Source organism: Denticeps clupeoides, chromosome 20, assembly GCF_900700375.1.
Source record: "Denticeps clupeoides chromosome 20, fDenClu1.1, whole genome shotgun sequence".
In the NCBI taxonomy this organism is placed as follows: domain Eukaryota; kingdom Metazoa; phylum Chordata; class Actinopteri; order Clupeiformes; family Denticipitidae; genus Denticeps; species Denticeps clupeoides.
In genome coordinates, this window is record NC_041726.1 from 9,919,422 (window position 1) to 9,937,066 (window position 17,645).

A 17,645-nucleotide genomic window follows, 5' to 3' on the forward strand; every position below is an offset into this window, starting at 1 on the left:
AGCACTGTGGGTCATTCCAATAAAGAAACAGGATGCTCAAAACAAGAAACCATTACACCTTAATAATGACTTACTTCTAATTGTAATGAAGTTCTGGGGAAAGTAATTAGTTACGGTTCGTTTTAATGAAGAAATTCACTTTTTCTGCCCTGAATGTGCAGGAACTTCATTAGAAATTGATTAGAAAATGATCTGAAGTACCATTAGGAGACACTGTTCATTAACACTGGTCCTTAATTGGGACCCTGCCACAGGTGTAGTTATTACCCCGATGATAAATGATTTTGAAATCATTTCTGAAAGTAAACCTCTTGCTGAATAAACCACATGGCATCTCTGCTCCCCCCACAAGGTGTCCCCTGCAGCAGCTGTGACCTCCCACCCATTATGCCATCGATGTCCGGTGGCTTTATTTCCCCTCCACCATGGAGAACAGGGGTTAAACAGCCGGAACAGCCACCCAGGCTGAACATGTCACCTCTAGGGCCACCTCCCCACGTTCTGGTACGAGTAAACCAGGCCAGAAGCATTGGGAGACCCTGCATCTGCAATGTGACATGTGACTGGAACCTGCACGCTGACGATAAGGGCTGACAGTGGCGAGTGAGGACATCAGCCGACAAACCGCCCGTCCAGGAAGTAATTTCTTGCCATTTAAAACACATTTCTTGTCTTTGAAACAGTTGTTAAATGTGAAACTTGGTTCAGTGCCACTCGATTTTTGACGCCATTGATTCTTGTCACGGCCACCTGCCAGCCACGCTGCTGTTCTTTGTGCAGGAAACAAAAGAGCAACATTGTCCCAGATTGCCTGTGTCCCAGAGGACGTGGGCGAGGGACATCCCTCCCTGGAGGCTGTGCCTGGTGGCAGCTTTGAATGCTGAAGAAGACCAGGGGATCAAAGCCCATTTCGGGTTCGCTGTTCACCTCACGGTGGACACTGTAGACATCGGGCAGAAAAAAACCTGCTGCATTAATTCCCATTTCCAACAGCATGAATGCATCTCCATGCATGAAATTTCATCTTTACAGGAGCCAGGATGAGACGCAGGCTGGTTGGTTTGTGTTTAAATGGTCGGACAGACACGCGCCCACAATCCCCCCCGGGACCTTCGCCTGGCTCCTCACATCAGGAAATCTCCGGAATCAGGTACTTGTTAACTCTTGTGGTGACTGTTGATTAAATATTTATTCCAGGATTTTCCACCCAATTGAACCCACATTCAGCTGTTTCAGGAACGGACCACAGCAGATGGACCACAGTTGCTCTTCATCTCGAAAGTCTTTCCGCTTGATGAGGATCAATAAAAAAACAACAACTGTCTGTTTTTGGGGCCACCATCTATCAGTCCCCCGGGTTCCAGCGTGGGAGAGGAGCTGAAAATTGATGGTCTGGCTCAAGATTGAGAGGTCAGTTACCAGAGCTTATCAGTCCACCAGGGAGAGAGTCGGCACCGGGGGACTTCTGGAGAGAAGATCAGTGGGTCGTCAAAAACCACCGGTTCCAAAGCACCGCGCCCGGGAAGTCCGGTCCGACACGCGACTTCTTCGAAGGACATTAAAGCTGGTAATTAAATAAGGCAGAAGTGAAGCCTGCTCGAGGAGTCGTACCAATAAAAGTCGCGGGGAAATCGGCGCACCCCGCACGTTCACAGGGTGATCGTGGGAAAACACGGCGGCGCTGCCAATCAAGTTGTCATCTTTAAACAGGGTGTGGCACAGTGACAGTAAACACCTTCCTCCCACAGATCCTCCTCATCAAATTAAAAAGGACATTGAGTCCCACCACCCCACACCCCCACCCATTTCGTGTCACTTTGTACCATACGCCGTCACCCCTGAAATCAAAATCACACAACAGCGGCATAAAAGCAACATCATCATAATGTTTTATTTTTATATTTCATTTTTACACGATTTAGAAAATAAAACACAATGAATGAATAAATACAAATTTAAAAAGCTCTGTTGCCGGCGGTGACGACCTCACCTAATACACCTTGTAAAACATGACATTGGCATGGCGGAGGGAAAAGTAGGTGGGGCACACAAAGTTTACCATAGAAACGGACGAGAGTTTCTGATGAGGGCCCTCATCAGTGGAACGATAGTCAGGAAAAAAAAGGGCAGATCCAGTGGAGAGCCCTCGTCCAAAATGTCCCGTTTCCTGGGAAAAATTAATAATAATAAAAAAAAAAGCCTCTGAAAATATCACTTCATAAACTTCCATCTTCCTGGAATAACAACCTCTGCATCTAACCTTTATGTAACGGATAAAAGTGCTCCTGGATGGCAACAGGAATGTCATTTTGCTTGTTTGCAGTGTGCTACACAGTCAGAAATTTCACATATTTCACGAACACGCCCCATGCACGACGTTTTCAATAATAAAGCCTCTGTGTTATATTAGTTGTCACTTTGACATTTTGTACATTTCTGTTGAGGTTGATGCACTTTTATCTGTCAAATGAGAGTTGGATGCAGACGTCCCGCTACTCTCCATGAAAGCAGGCATCGTCACAGGGCCACAAATCGTCATGAGACACAAACTGTACAGAACGACCAGCATGCAGAAGCTTCAGCGGTCCCTTCCACAGACAGAGAGAGAATGAACATTTAGACAACATCTACGAACAGTTGCTTCTTCTTTTTTAATACCTACAGTATGTATGCAAACAATAAATAACTCCTCCTCCAGTCTCCTTTAGTCTCCGCCCCCTCCTGTTGAGGCGGAGCCAGAGGTCAGTCTGAAAAAGCAAGCAAGCAAACGTCACCACCGTCTCTCTTGTTGGAGAAACGGTGTTTAGTCTTAAGCGTGTCGACAGAAGCTGCACCTCAGAAAGAACACACCTACTCACACACACACACACACACACACACACACACACACACACACACTCATCCATGGTGGCAGCAGTGTTACTCGTCTTCCTCATCAGTGACTCTGTAATGTCGGGTTACAGTGAATTCCTCTCATGGTGTTGTAAGGCAGAGTGTGGCAGTTGTCACATGACCAGGATGTGGGCAGCCTTGGCCTCGCCCATCCATGCCCTCAATGTTTGGCAAGAACATATGGCACAATAAGGGACCGAAGCTGGGCGGGACCGGTAGAGAGAGCGGGCGGGGCTGTTTTCCTTGTTGGTGGAGATGAACTCAGGGTGGGACCCTCCGTGAGCCCAGGCTCCCCACCACTGGACAGGGTGACGTGTCCGCCGCTATCTGACCTCCAGACAGTCCAGGTATTCCAGGATCAGGTCGTAGCAGAAACGGTACTGCTCCTACAACACACGCGGCAAAGAAACGTCACTCCAAGCGGCTAGAAGGTTCCAGAGAATGACAGATTCATCAGTCTGTAGACTCACCATGGTCTCCACCATGTTGGGCTTGGAGTTGCGCAGTGTTTTGACGGCGTAGAAGATGTCCACTATATTCTGGTGACCGATCATCTCCATCAGAATGGTGCAAGCACAGAACGTTCCGCTGCGGCCTCCGCCGTTTCTGACGCACACAAGAAATACAAAGGTCAAGGAAAGAACATAAGATCTAACAGAGAACCAGACAAACTCCCGGTGCTTCACCTACAACCTGGCCTTGGAAAACAGGGATTTCCAGGTAGAACCTGAAGAACCTCCACAGAACATGTGCTAGATGTTGCTGGGGGTGAAGTCATGGCATTCTTCAGGAACACAGAACCATGAGAGTTTGTGTGTCGGTTTTTCAGATACAGACACAGTTCATGGGAATATTTCGCTTTTCAAAGGTAAATGTTGTCCATGTTGTTTATGGGCTGGCAGAGCTGCATTACCCATGATGCTCTGAGAGGTGGGCGAGGGGATGCACTTGAGGTCCGGACTATCGACGCGGTGGGACCACTTTAGAGGCCGAGGACACCTATCATTAACAGAAACACTCTGCCGCCAGTCTCTCCGGCAGCGAACAGTGTCTGTCAGTGTGTGTGTGTGTGTGTGTGTGTGTGTGTGTGTGTGCGCGCACTCATGAGTGTAAACATCTAATAACAGGGAGGAAGGTAATGTTTGGACAAGGTCGGCCAGCGTCTGTGACCTTGTCTGCAAACATTGTCAACAATCCACAGTAATTTCTGGTCCTAAAATCTCATTGGCCGAGCCCTGATACCACATTTCTTATTATTCATCCATACTTCTTATTCTGATTATGACTACATGCACGTATTTATTACACTTGAATAATTTATATGAGCTTTAATTTGTCATTGCTGGCCTTTCGTCTGTAATAAGTGGCGATAACAGATAATATTCTAACCTGATTTGAAGTATAATTCGGTATAATTACTTTCCTATTCCACATATAGTTAAGAGCTCACCGTATTTATAATGAAGTGGCTCACACTTGTACATAATATCTGATTTTTAAAAGTTCTATTGACACGTTGGCCCGATTGAAGGAAATTGTGGGCGGGGAAAGCATGTTCAATGCGGGGCAAGGATGTACAATACGACGTAGCGTCACATGATGCATCGAGCCAAATTACTGCATCAAAGTAATTATAAAACCAACTACGTCAAACAAATGTGGTTATCAACATGATCATCTCCCTCATTTTATTCACTTTTACTCTGTACATATTTTACCTTTGGCCAGACTTTTTATATTTTAGCATTCAGCAAAATGTTTGTGTGTGTGGGTGTATGGTTGTGCATATATTTTTAGCATTTTTTTACACTACTTTCTACTTGATAAGCTTTATTTTTATCTGGACACCTGCTGGCTTGATGAAATGAAAAGGGAGAATGTTCGGCACTATATGAGAGTGTGTGTGTGTGTGCGTGTGTGTGCGCACTCACAGGCAGTGCACCACCATGCGTCCGTCCCCACAGTCCCTCTGCCACTTGTGCACCTGCACCAACAGGCTCAGGAAGGCCTTCCTGGACTCAGGAACATCCCGGTAGGGGGACCAGCGTAGGAATTGAAAGTGCCGGACAACCAGGGCTCCTTCCTGGAGCTGCAGGACAGAGAAAAGACACGTGGGGAGGGTCAGCATTGACAGGTCAAAGTTCAAAGGTCAGATCTCCACTTTACAGGAGAGATTCAGGAGCCCCTGGTCCTACAGCTGCTCTACTCTACATTCTGTACCTTACTGGGAAAGGGCGAGTCATGGTGCTGGTGAGGAGAGTTGAGATCCTGCAGAGAGACAGGTGGGGACGATATGTGACACGGATTTGCTAATAATCCCTTCCCCCTCCCTAAAGGACAGTGTGACGCCACTGGGATGACAGCCGGGGGTGGGGGGTTGGGGGGACTCTGACTGACACATGAGGCTCTGGTGGGACGGATCTGTCACTCGACAGGTGAGTGTGTGTGACAGACAGAGTAGGTCAGAGGGACATGTTGGAGAGGCAGACACACACGCACAAATACACACATGTGCAAACACACACTCTTTTACACCCATGCACGCGCACACACACTTAAATTCTCACACATGCCAAAGCACACATACACCTGCACAAACACTTTTTAGTGGATAATACACATCTCTACACAAAGACAGAACACACACACACACACACAATTAAAAATAGCCAGAAACTTTAGTTTTGTGCTCTGAACTCCATCAGGCTACAGAGCACATCCAGGGATAAAGCCAGCAATTCAACCCATTTCCTCAGAGCTGATAAAAGGATAAATCCGGTAATTTACGTATTTTGTGCTCCAGTAATCACACTAAGATAATTACAGACAGTGAAGATTTTCTAGAAAAGCAAAAAAAGGAAAGTTCCAAAAAGCTTTTAATATCAAGCTGGATGTACTGAATGGTGTCTGATAAAAGAAGAGGTCATGTGGGCGTCGCCTGGCCACCTACCCGTGTCACGTTCTTCACCCGGAACAGCCGAGTGATGACGTCATCATCGGCCGACCGAGACAGTAGCTCCACCGTCATTGGTCCAAAGTGCTGAAGCCCCGCCTCTGGCCAATACTGCAGACAGGGCTGAGAGTCGGACATAGGGGAGACTTGCTAAACATGGCGAACTTTTAATCCCACAGAGTGGGAAATGTCACAGCTTTACGCTGCAACCTTAATAAAAATGTAATTCCAATAAAGTGAATATCCAACATCCTTAATATTCAATTCCTGGCATCGTTTAGACTTTTTGAAAAAGCATATGTGTGCAACTAGAGTGATATAAATGACTTAATATTGGCTCAAATCCTGCATATGTTTTATATAATAAAGAAAAACAACAAAAACAGAGCATATTGTCACGCTGCAGTCACACTGACAGCCTGCACACATCAAGACACAGTAAGCAGGAAGTTTGCCCTCCTTCACTGGAATGAACACGGACTGGACCCGACACACACCCAGGCGGAGTTGGACTGGTTCAGCTGGTTCAGCATGACCACCGAAGTGCAGCCGTAGTCGAACACCAGCCTCCAGAAGTCCGCGGTGGTGGTGGGCAGCGGGTGGGGCGTCACCACGAACGCGGCGGGCCGCAGGAAGCTGTCGGCCAGCGCGGCGTTGATGTAGTTGTTGCCCTCCCCCTCGGTGGTGACCAGGAAGGCCAGGGCGCGGTCCGGGGGCAGGACGTCCATGCTGCGGTTCTTCTCGCGGTTCCGCGGCAGCAGAGAGATGCTGCACTCCTCCACGTCCAGGTGAGGGGTCACTGAGTTCAGGGTCTGAGACGAGGAAAGAAATATAATTCTTTTTATCATCTTAACCAAAGTGATCAAACGTTTGCTTCCATTTCTTGCTGGACCCGTCAGGTTGAGAAAATAATAACAAATCATTAAAATAAAATAAATTAATTAAGAATTCAGAAAGACAGGCAAGTCTTGGTGTTACTTAATTTTTCCACCTTTATGTATTTCTGTGAAATGAATTCTGGGATATTTGACAACCCAAGCCTGCTCAGGTCACATTCTGATGCATCCCTGGGTATATTTCACCTACAGTGAGTATCACCAACCACGAGGTTGAACGGCCAACCAGCACCCCTCTCAGCATCAGTCTGAGCCCAGACAACGTTTCATGGATGAACATTTACATTTAAGGCATTTGGCAGACGCCCTTATCCAGAGCGACTTACAACGTGCTTTCATGTTTCCATCGATGAAGTGATCAATTGTGGTTCACTAGGACCCCAACTATAAATACAACTTTTTTTTGTCACTCTGTTGTAGTTTCTGTACATAAGTAAGACAATAAGAAGGTTACAAGTTCATCTAAATATTCTCTAAAGTGGAAGGTCTTGAGCTGTCGTTTGAAAGTTCTCAGTGACTGAGCTGTTCTGACCTCGAGGGGAACATGGGTCGTCTTAATGGAAAGAAAATGGCAGAATTATTCCGATTATTGAAGGCAGGCCGCACTGTGTCCCGACTATGGAGGCGGGCGGTGGAAACCGAGCGTTCCAATTGTCCGGGCCTGGATCCGAGATTACATAAGACTTATGCGGCGGCGTTATAATCCGCTAAACTCTCCGACACCGGGGCTGGCTGAAATTGACTGGGCTGCGAGGATCACGGGAGGTCATTAATCTCTTTACCACGCGAGACACTGGGAACAGGACAAAGGGAGCCCGTCTCATTAAGACAACGCTAATGAGCGAGACTGGCAGCTACACGAGGCGTCATTATCCAACCAGGAATTAAAATGCCGCCAAGGTGCTGCTGAAGAAACGGTCAATTCGCGACGCGCTGTGTTTGCGGTGGGTATTTGTTACCGCTGTCAGGGTTTTTAATGGAATAATGTTTACTAAAAGCTTGCCGACAGCTCATTTGTTAATGATTCATGCACAATGCACCAAGAAACGTTGATAAGGTGATACTTTAGGACGGAGCGGTGGGATGCTAATGCTGATGGACAACGGCGCACAAAAAGCCTCTTACTCCTGAATGCACTGAGAACCCAGAGGATCCTCCCCGCTGTCTGAACTTCCAACGGGATCTGGGGATCCATCACACCCATCACTGACAGAACCACCCTTCCAAATTTTATAACTGCAGAAGGCCGGCAGTACATGTTGATACCAAAAGGGGACTTGAGTTCTTCGGCACTGACCTTGTCCTTCATGAATGACAAAATGACCTCTAAATGACCTCTAGACGTGGGCTGCATTCACGCCGACCACTTTGGACCTGTATATTGTCGTTGTTTTTATACTGTTGTGCTTGAGAGACGCCATCAACCGGAATCAAGTTTCTTGTATGTGTTCACTCACATACTTGGCCGATAAACGCGCTTCTAAGGTTAAAAGTTAAACACCTCGGTACAATTCCGGTCCGACCCAAGTTCTGGACTCTGGTCCGAAATGTGGCTAAAACACAAAAAGGAACTAGACCTTTGAGCGTGAACGCCCCCTCGCCACCAACTAACCGAGTCCCTACATCTAAAAACCGCACAGCCAAAATGAATGAATGAAGAAAGAGGGATTTTACAACTGAAGTGGGCAGGAGAATTCCGTACCGAAGCCTCGTGCCAGTTTCGGATTACGGTGACAGACGTAGGTGGGCTGAACGGCTCCGGAATCGCATGACAGTTTGCCGCGGCGCTTTGGGGTTTATTACCGCCGGCAGCATCTGAACTCGTTGTTTATCATAAATGCCGGGCAGCCTTCATTCAAATTCAATCATTATGTAGGGATTAAATTACCCTTTAATATTACATCTGCCGAACACCCAGACGCAGGAGTATCTGGCATTTCCAGCTCCCGGGGTTAATAACAGAGCAGAGAAATCGATGCGCCATCGCATTTAAATGCTTCCCAGCACTCACAGTTTTCTGACCATGAGTCATGTTTCATATTTGCGCATTTGCCGAAAGTGCAGCAGCATTTACTCTCACGCTAAACGTCCTGCTGAAAAGCGAGTTTGCGATTCGACAACTATGCCCTCGCAACCGCTGATGAAGGTTATAACATATAAGCTAGCTAGCTTAATGCTAATGATGCAGCATTTCAGGGAGGTGTCCATGTCTTTTCCACCTCATACCTGATTGACTTCACTTATATTTCTGATACTCTGCATATTCTGGGTCTTGCTGCATAGGATCATGCTGCTGCATAAATTATCTCCAGTTGGGTTTTCGATCCAAGATGAACCGGATTAAGGCCCCTGGTTTAAGTGTCTTGTCATTCTCCCTCCCAAACAATTCATTCTGAATTGGTAGGAAATTGGAATATAAAAACTCCTCCATTCCATCTGTATTTAAGATGCTGCCATGTTCCTGCAGATCTGAGCGTTTTTTTGAAAGATTTGGACACAGGCGCTTCCGAGACACCCCATCAGCCATGCCTCCTTCCCCAGGTCTCACCTGGAATTCCTCTCGGAGCTGGGACGTGTTGCTCTGAGAGTCCACCCGCAGCATGTCCTTATAGGTCAGCGCAAACTCACTGACCGGGATGGCCGTCTCCCCGCAAAGACACGCCTCCAAGATGGCCTCGTGGATGAAGACGTACTGCTCCTGCGGCCAACATAACAGGATTATGGTGCATGCAATAAGATGTTCCTGAAGATTCAGCTCGGAGAGGAGACAGGACATATTTAAATGTAAAATTAGCATGGGCTCAAGGTAGATGATCTGGCAGCGATAATCTCTTAAAGGTCTATCTGTCAGCTCTAGATAATGAAGCCCGTGACATTTCTGAATGGGGGTGACTCATGTTCGATAGCGGCGCAGGTAAAGGCCACCGGCCGGGTCTCTAAACGCGACATCGTCACAGCGGCCTCACCTCCGTCTGGATCATGTTAATGCGCCGAGAGCACAGCGTCTTCACACAGTTATAGATGTCGACCACGCCCTCGCACTCCGCCATGTCCAGCATCACGTCCAGAACGATGTAGCAGCCTGTCCGGCCGGCACCCATGCTGCCCACGACAAAGGTCAGAGGTCAGATGCCTGAGAATCTGTTAGGATCTGGAAATTGATTCCTGCCAAAATCCTGCATTACTTTTTATCCATGCAATACAAAAAAAACTGAAAATAAAGGAATATATGCAAAATATTTTAAAAGGATTAAGCTGCAGATCTTATTAATAAAAAGACTTAACAAAAAAATATCCAATTAATCACAGTTGCTCTGTATTAATCATAAAGCTGCGATCGCACATATGCACTGAGGCTCTTCTTTATACTTTGAATGGGGTGACATCACACGCCGCTAGACTGAATTGTGGGTCCATCGCTTCATAAATAGAGGATATTAGCAGCTTTAGATTTTTTTACTGCAGCAGGTTGTATGAGTGTTTGAAATGGTGAAATGGGGCCGGAGGTTCCCTACCTGCAGTGGACCACCACAGGCCCAGCGTCTGGCGGCGTGGAGGCCTTGACGCGGCGGAGGAACGCCAGGAGGCCGGTGGCGTGGTAGGGCACTTCGTGCTCGGGCCAGGACGTGAAGTGGAACTGGCACACCTCGTGTTTGGCTGGGTATCCCCGCTACGGCAAAGAGGCAGCAGGAGAGTTCAGTTTAATTAGAGCAGCGTTCAGCCATCCAAATCCAGACAATGCTGTCGACATGAAATGAAACACAATAAAAAGGCACCATAACGCGTCTCAGTTGTGCTCTAGAGCTCCTGTTCACAGATTTTAGCTCTTATCCTGAGTGATTTCCAGATTACTGACATTACAGATCCAGTCCCCTGGAACCACCACAGTGAGGTTGAACCTGGGTCCCACCCAAAACCACCACTGGTACTTTACTGGAGGAATGGGTGCCGCCGCTTCTAAAAGACAGGAAACCCAAACGTAATACTCCCCCAAAAGGACTTCTGTTTTTGTTTTTCTTTTATGAACGTCTGTAAAAAGTGAAATAGCTCGAGGCTGTGCTGTCTGATAAAAGTCAACCCTTGACCTGACCACTGTTTGAAATCAGAACATCTCTGAGATTTCTCAACAATCAAAGAAACGAAAAGCCAAAGGGTGGGAAGGAAAAGTCTTTTTTACAACTAGTAATGATTCATTGCCTCCCCAAAGGGTGGAGCAATAAGTGTGAGGAGGGCAGGGACTCACCCTCTCCATGGAGAAGGTGCGAACAGTGTACTCTGCAAGGGTCTCCGTCTTCAGCAGGGTGATTTTTATGTCGCCATAGAGTTCGCTGTCATCCGGCCAGTACTTGCAACACTTCATCTGCATGCCGGCAACAGAGGCAGAGAGAAAAAAAGGTTTGGCTGAGTAGAGACCTGACTTCACTTTGGAATTTGGTTCTAGTCGAGATTTTGCACTTTTTTTTTATTTGGAGATTTTGGGACAAAAAATAAAACTTCACGCCATTAAAACCGCAACAGCATAAATTTTATACAGATTTATACAGATCATTTTTAATGAATGATAGCCTAACCAAACCTTCTGAAAAGATGATGTTGGACTCCCTCTCACAGCAATTAAGTCACAAACTGTTGATAAAAGTATATACCAATATACCTACTATCTGTATATAAAATATCTATGTATCAAATATATCTACTGTGCGTTGTTGTGTTATCAGATCCCCTTCCCCATAAAGGTGTTTATGAACTGGTAAAATGTATATAATAGTTTCTAACACGACTATTTGTGCATAAGTTAGACGAGCAATCAAGTTTCTGTGAATTTTCAGATCTCACGATGCATTGAATTAGAATTGAAATTTCATTACATTTAAACAGGAGCCTCTCGCAGTGAAGCCATAGGCCAGGACAACTGAACATGTTTTCATCAAGCTTCTAGATAATAATAAAGATACAGGTCAGTCCCACCCAAATATCAGATAGAGAAAAGTCTGGTGGACCATCTCATTTAGAAAGGAAATGGTGTAAGAAAAAGATGGGTCTCCCTGAAATATCCTCAACAGAAATTAAATTAAGAAATTAAACTAAAACATTTTGCAGCAACACTTTGTTATGCCAAAAGAGACCCAGCAATTTCAACCCTGTCCAGTTTTAGTTAATTATAGGAGAGTAAAAAAACACACACTACTTCACTTCATAGTCAATGGGGTCCCCGTTATCCGGAGACTGGTGGTGTAACCTACCCTCCCAACCTCCACCAGCTTGGTGATCATGACGATGCTGAAGCAGTTCTCCTGCCAAACCATCCTCCAGAAGTCATAGATCATGTCCTGCTTGGGCCCTGAGCAGCAAAAAAAGTGATTATTCGGTCATTTGACATCCTGACAAGGTTAGTTATGACCGTGCGTTCTGATCGGCCGATGTCAAGCATCAGTAGCCTGCAGCTGATGGCATAAACCGCTCTCAGCCAATGAGAACACAAGTTCGATTAATTTTTAATTACAAGCTTCTGTTCGTTGCGTCTTGAGGGAAGAGTGTCTCCTTGGCATGAGAAATAAAAAAAAAATCACACACACACACACACACACACACTAAGAGACACACACACATTGTCCCTTGCGGGCCAGGTCCTTGCTGGCCACGGTGTGAATGCAGCGTAATTGATTCGGTTATGCGGTGCTGATGGTATCGCGGCAGACGCTGCGCTCGGCTGCGCACTGGGACCTGTACTGCCTTGGCGCCACAGCGACCCGTGGGATCTGCGGCCCATGAAGATAAGGCACGAGTCAAAGCAAGGCCGGGTTCGTATTATTCCGTGGCCAGCAAGCGCGCCTCTGACCACAGTACCCCGCAGTAATTTAGAGCGAGGTGCGCAGTGCGGAATGCATAATGTCCTGCTTTATGCAAACGCTTCCACCAGACTGGAAAACGGACCTCTTGCCCAAGGATAAGGTTGCCAGGTTGACAAAAAAAAAACATCTCCTGGCCCCGGCTGGTCAGCGAGGAATGAATCCGGAGGGCTTTTATCCATTCTGCGCATTGTGGCGAGGTCCGCGTTGCGCTGTTCTCTCGCCTTGGCCCCGGTGTGAACTCAGTGTCGGTGTTATAGTCTATTTTTAATGCACAGGAGCACTGGAGGTCTTGGTCTGTCAGGAGAAAGCGGAATCCCGCTGCATCTGTATGTGGATGTAGCTGCAGGCGATGAACTCCGACATGCCGGTCCTATCAGAACTAAGACCCCCCTGAGTGTTTGTGTGTCTGGATCTTGGGTGTGCTCATTTATCATAATATTATATATGCTTCAAAGAGCTGTAATAGACCTAGCGCGTCTATGTTCACTAATGCCACATGATTTATGTCATATAAACAGAAATAACCAAGACAGAAACGGGGTGTTTTCTGTATGTTGACGTGGTCCTAAATTCCTCAATGATCACTGACAACAAACATTTTTTCCCAGCAATATACAATTCAAATCACAAGTCACAGTGCTGACAGCAGGAACAAATCAAACATCTAGATTAAAAGATGAGTGAAACTTATAATTGGGAATGTCCCCATTCTGCATTACGTCTTATTTATTGCAAGAAAAACATGTCCCCCAGTACCCACAAAGCAAAAAAATAAATGAAATGTGGGTGTGTGTGTGTGTGATTCAGAAGTGGGGATCCCACACTAAACCCCCAGAGAGGAGCGCATGAAGAGTCGAGACGGAGGGATGAGAGGAGGCGTGTGACGCGGGGACAGCAGATTAAACAGCAGTAAGTGTGTTTGTTCATGAATTATTCACGCGCGTCGTTAAGCAACGCGGGCAGGGAGGCTTCAGAGAGTTACAGAGACTGCGTCTGACGTGTTACAATAATGAGGGATAAGGTGCCTTTTGTGACGTAAGAATTTCAAAGAATCCTGTTAAAAAAAAAAGAAAAATCCCACGGTGACGTCACATGAAAGTTTGCCCTGAGCGCCTGGCGCGGTAACTTCACCTGAGCGGACAGGTTCAGAGGCCCGCTGCTCTTAATGAAGCATCTGCGTATTGCCTGTTGTACTTCGAGTAAAGTGTTCTCAAAAAGTTCTCTTGGAGTTCAAAGGTTCTCAAGCAGGCAAATAATTAAATACAAGAAGAGAGCAGCATGTGAGAGGCTTTGCTGCCATTTTTCTCTGCATGTCAGAACGTGTGAGGAGATGGAAGAGTTGCATAACCCACCAACCTAAACACACGCTGTACTGCACCCACACACCTCCACCCCCTCTCCCCATAAACACTGAGAAGGGCACTCACCTTGAGTGGCGATGAAGTGGTTGGAGCGCTGGTAGCCCTGTGAGGAGATGCAGAATATCAGTGAGTGACATAATTCAAATGCTCAACTCCAACCCAAATCACTCCCATGGGCATCCGACCAAACTAAATTTAACTACCCTCATTCAACCCAAAACCTGTTCAGTCGGTTCACACAGGTACCCATGAAGTGGCAGCAGTTGGCCTAGTGGTTAAGGAAGCGGACCCATAATCTGAAGGTTGCCGGTTCAAATCCCGAACCGCCAAGGCACCACTCAGGTTCCCCTGAGCAAAGCACCGTCCCCACACACTGCTCCCCGGGCGCCTTTCATGGTAAAACCACAGCAGTTCTGGGTTTCACAATGACAAGAAAGATGAAACCCAACTTAATAACAGGAGAAGCCAATCTGAGAAGCCCATTCCAAACCCCTGTCAGCCTAACTCCAAACTCCTAACAACATCTCAGCCCATTCCAAATCCAACAAACACAGCATAACTAAACTTCAAACTCTCTTCAAACCAACATAATTTTCAGTGGTAAGGCCAGCCCAACCCAAAAATAATACTCCAAACCCAGAACAACTTAGAAACTGAGTTGTTTGGGTCTTCAGACACTCAACACAAGCCTAGACACCGGAGAGCCAAGACCACAAGGCAAAGACCATACACAGTTAGATCATTGAATCAAAGTGCTGCATTGAAATTCCGATTCTGTCAGAAAACGTTGTTACCATCTATCAGGCATCTGCATTAAATCGAAGTTAAACCCACTACTGGTAGGGGTGACATCTGGTGCCTGTTCCTGACGATTTACGGTCAAGATCTACGTTCATGATTCACTTTCAAGCCTGATATCTTTAACGGGGCGATTTTAACCACCCCACACCCTCTCTGCTGATGCAGCGGGGCCTTTTTGAGGGTTTACGGAATGTGGAGGGTTAGATAGTCCTCCTGTGCACGGTAACAGCTGGCAAGCAGAGAGTTGTGGAACCTGCCGCCCTCTCTATGACAGATAAGCCCTGCCCTGCCTTTGACTGTTTGCCCTCATCAGTCTTGTAAGTGCAGACGGTCCCTCCCTTAAAACCCCTTTAAAGAGAAAGTCACATTAAATCAGATGTCACGGGGTGGGTGGAGGAGATGGATGACGACCGCCATGCAAGAACACCGTGACCCCCCCTTTCCCATCATTCCATGCTGCTGAACTCCCCCCGGGTCTCGTACGTTGCCCCAGCTCTGGAAAGGAACCAGGCTATCGCCACGGCAACCAGGCTTACGTACTGTGATCAGGCAGACTTCCACACATGGCAGGATTATGCGATATCAGATACAGAATTATCTGTGCAAACACATACGTAAAAAAAATAAAAAATATTCCCATCTCGACTGCCGCCGACAGGCAGCAGCTATTAAAAAGCCTGCAACAAATTCTGGGGGTGTTCATCTATCAAAACATCCCTCCAGCTCCAGAGAGCAGGAAGGAGTCTGAGCCTCACAGAGGATGGTGGCAGAAAATAACAAGGGAGGCAGTGTGAGTAGGAGTGTGTGTGTGTGTGTGTGTGTGTTTCTTTTTCTTTTCTGTAGTGCACTCAGCCTCAGTGCTGATCTGTTATGGCTGTGTGTGAGTGTGTGTGTGTGTGTGTGTGTTTTAGCATCTTTTTGATGGGACTGGGTGCCGGTGGCAGGGCGATTTTTCCACCGCACGTTCAAAAAACAAGAACAAAGTGGAACCAACGGGTTCATTTCTCTCCATCTGTTTCTTGTCTTTCTACCCACATCGCTCCGTTGGGATGGAATTTGCTGGAGCAAAATCCTGTGAAGTTGGTGTCAACCTACTGGGGATGCAGCTTCTTGCTACTGAGCCTCAAAACCCTTAAATCCATGACCTTCAGCATTTTGTCTCAATTGTATGAAAGCATTACACACTGGAATAAATCACGCCTTTTTTATTTTAATTAATGAAACCCTCCTACCTACGAGAATCTCTCAGCTGGATAAATATGGCATGCTCCATGGATATGAGGTGGTTCATCTGAAATGCATTCAGGTTGTCTGTGTGGTGACTCAAGGCACTATCAGTCAGTTGCTGAAAACGCTGGATCCCCACAGAGCAGCCGTTCCGGACCTCATTCAGAAGCACCACGTGCATGCATCATTTCGAACGAAAAACGCGGCAACGTCCAGGAGATCAGAGTGGGCTGTCCATCTGGGACCTGTTTCCTCCAGTTGAGAGAGGGCTTCCCAAGAAGTACAAACTTCTTTTCCCCAACAAAAATGTGCGTAGTTCATTCAAAAAAATTACGATATTTTTTCAGCTGAATGCATTATGCTTATTCTCGGATTTCATCTTGCCTTTTTATATTTTATATTTGAACATTTTTATGTGTATTTTATGTCTGCAGTGTGCTACAGAGCTGCTAGAAATAGTTCATACCAGTGAGAGTTGTGTAGAAGCATACATGCATGAGTGCAGTGGAAACATGCCTGAAGGCTGGACAAAGTGGAAAATGACAGGAAGTGGTGGGAGGAGAGAGATGGTGGAGGAGCGACTGGATGGAGGGATGGCAGCGTAGGAGGTTCAAAACAAGGACAAAGAATCTAGACAACTTACTTCCCTGTTTATCCGAATCTAAGAAGTTCCAGAGGGAGGAGAAACCAGGAAGAGTGAAAAAGAGATAGAAAGAGAAATAGGAAAGAAGAAGAACATCATAATCAAAGTGATCAGAAAAGAGAGCAGGAGGACATTAAGGTGTTTTCAGCTTACGGACCACGACCAGATACCGCAAGTGACACGTCTGGTGGTGCCACCTTGCTTGTTTCAGAAGCTCATGTCGAAAATTTACATAATTACGAACCTCTGAGGTGTCTGCAGAAATGTTCCCATTTAGGTTGAAGAGACCTGATTAAAGCCACTGGAAGTCCCCTGGAAAAGGCCAAACTCCCGGTCCCTGACTGCCACTAATCACAGCCTGGCATTAGCAGCTCAGCGTGGCGCATCCCAACGCTGCCGTAATGGAGGCCTAACAAAGGCCTTGCCAGAACAAACACACCACAGGTCCCCACTGGGCAGCGCCGCTAATGAACTTAACCTTGCCGACGCGCCATTAACTCCTCTGCGGATTTATGTTAACATGAAAGAAAGGCCGGGCGCGCCGGTTTATGAGGACGGCCATCTGCTTCCGACTTGGGTCCTGGGGGTTTGAGTGTTTTTGATTAAGATGTTCAATACAAAAAAACATGTCTTTTTACCAGTTTTATCTAACTATCCATCATTCCAGCTAGCTACTAGCTAGCTATCGAAACTGTGAAAAGTCACCGTTTTTTTACGAACAATAACGATGTGTACGATTCTGAATAAACATCGAAAAATAAGAACCGGTTTTCATTTAATCTATAATTTTAAAGTATGTTATTTAACACAAACTAGTGCTGCACATTCTCATAATTAATCCTAACACAGTGAAACATTACATTCTGGAATATAACAATAATATTGTATCATTCCTAAAACGAGCAGCATTGTGTGAACAGTTTAAATACCGAAAACATCATTTCATAAATGAACGTGGATTCACCTGAGGCGTTAGCGTGCTAAACGCTTCTGACGCTTTCATTTCTACCAATTCACTGG

At 46.4% G+C, this 17,645-nt stretch overlaps 1 protein-coding gene across 1 annotated transcript in view; it reads right to left on the bottom strand.

Annotated features, from left to right (window-relative positions):
- Nucleotides 1-1,866: 1,866 nt before the first annotated feature.
- The window catches only part of ptprua (protein tyrosine phosphatase receptor type Ua), a 104,449-nt gene continuing 88,670 nt past the window's right edge, over nucleotides 1,867-17,645 (bottom strand). Inside the window, 13 exon segments of the mRNA XM_028964822.1 lie at nucleotides 1,867-3,278; nucleotides 3,363-3,498; nucleotides 4,824-4,981; nucleotides 5,113-5,160; nucleotides 5,843-5,968; nucleotides 6,343-6,657; nucleotides 9,290-9,439; nucleotides 9,708-9,843; nucleotides 10,257-10,411; nucleotides 10,985-11,101; nucleotides 11,985-12,082; nucleotides 14,021-14,057; nucleotides 16,626-16,643. Coding sequence (XP_028820655.1) covers nucleotides 3,216-3,278; nucleotides 3,363-3,498; nucleotides 4,824-4,981; nucleotides 5,113-5,160; nucleotides 5,843-5,968; nucleotides 6,343-6,657; nucleotides 9,290-9,439; nucleotides 9,708-9,843; nucleotides 10,257-10,411; nucleotides 10,985-11,101; nucleotides 11,985-12,082; nucleotides 14,021-14,057; nucleotides 16,626-16,643 — 1,557 coding nt within the window. The 3' untranslated portion in view covers nucleotides 1,867-3,215.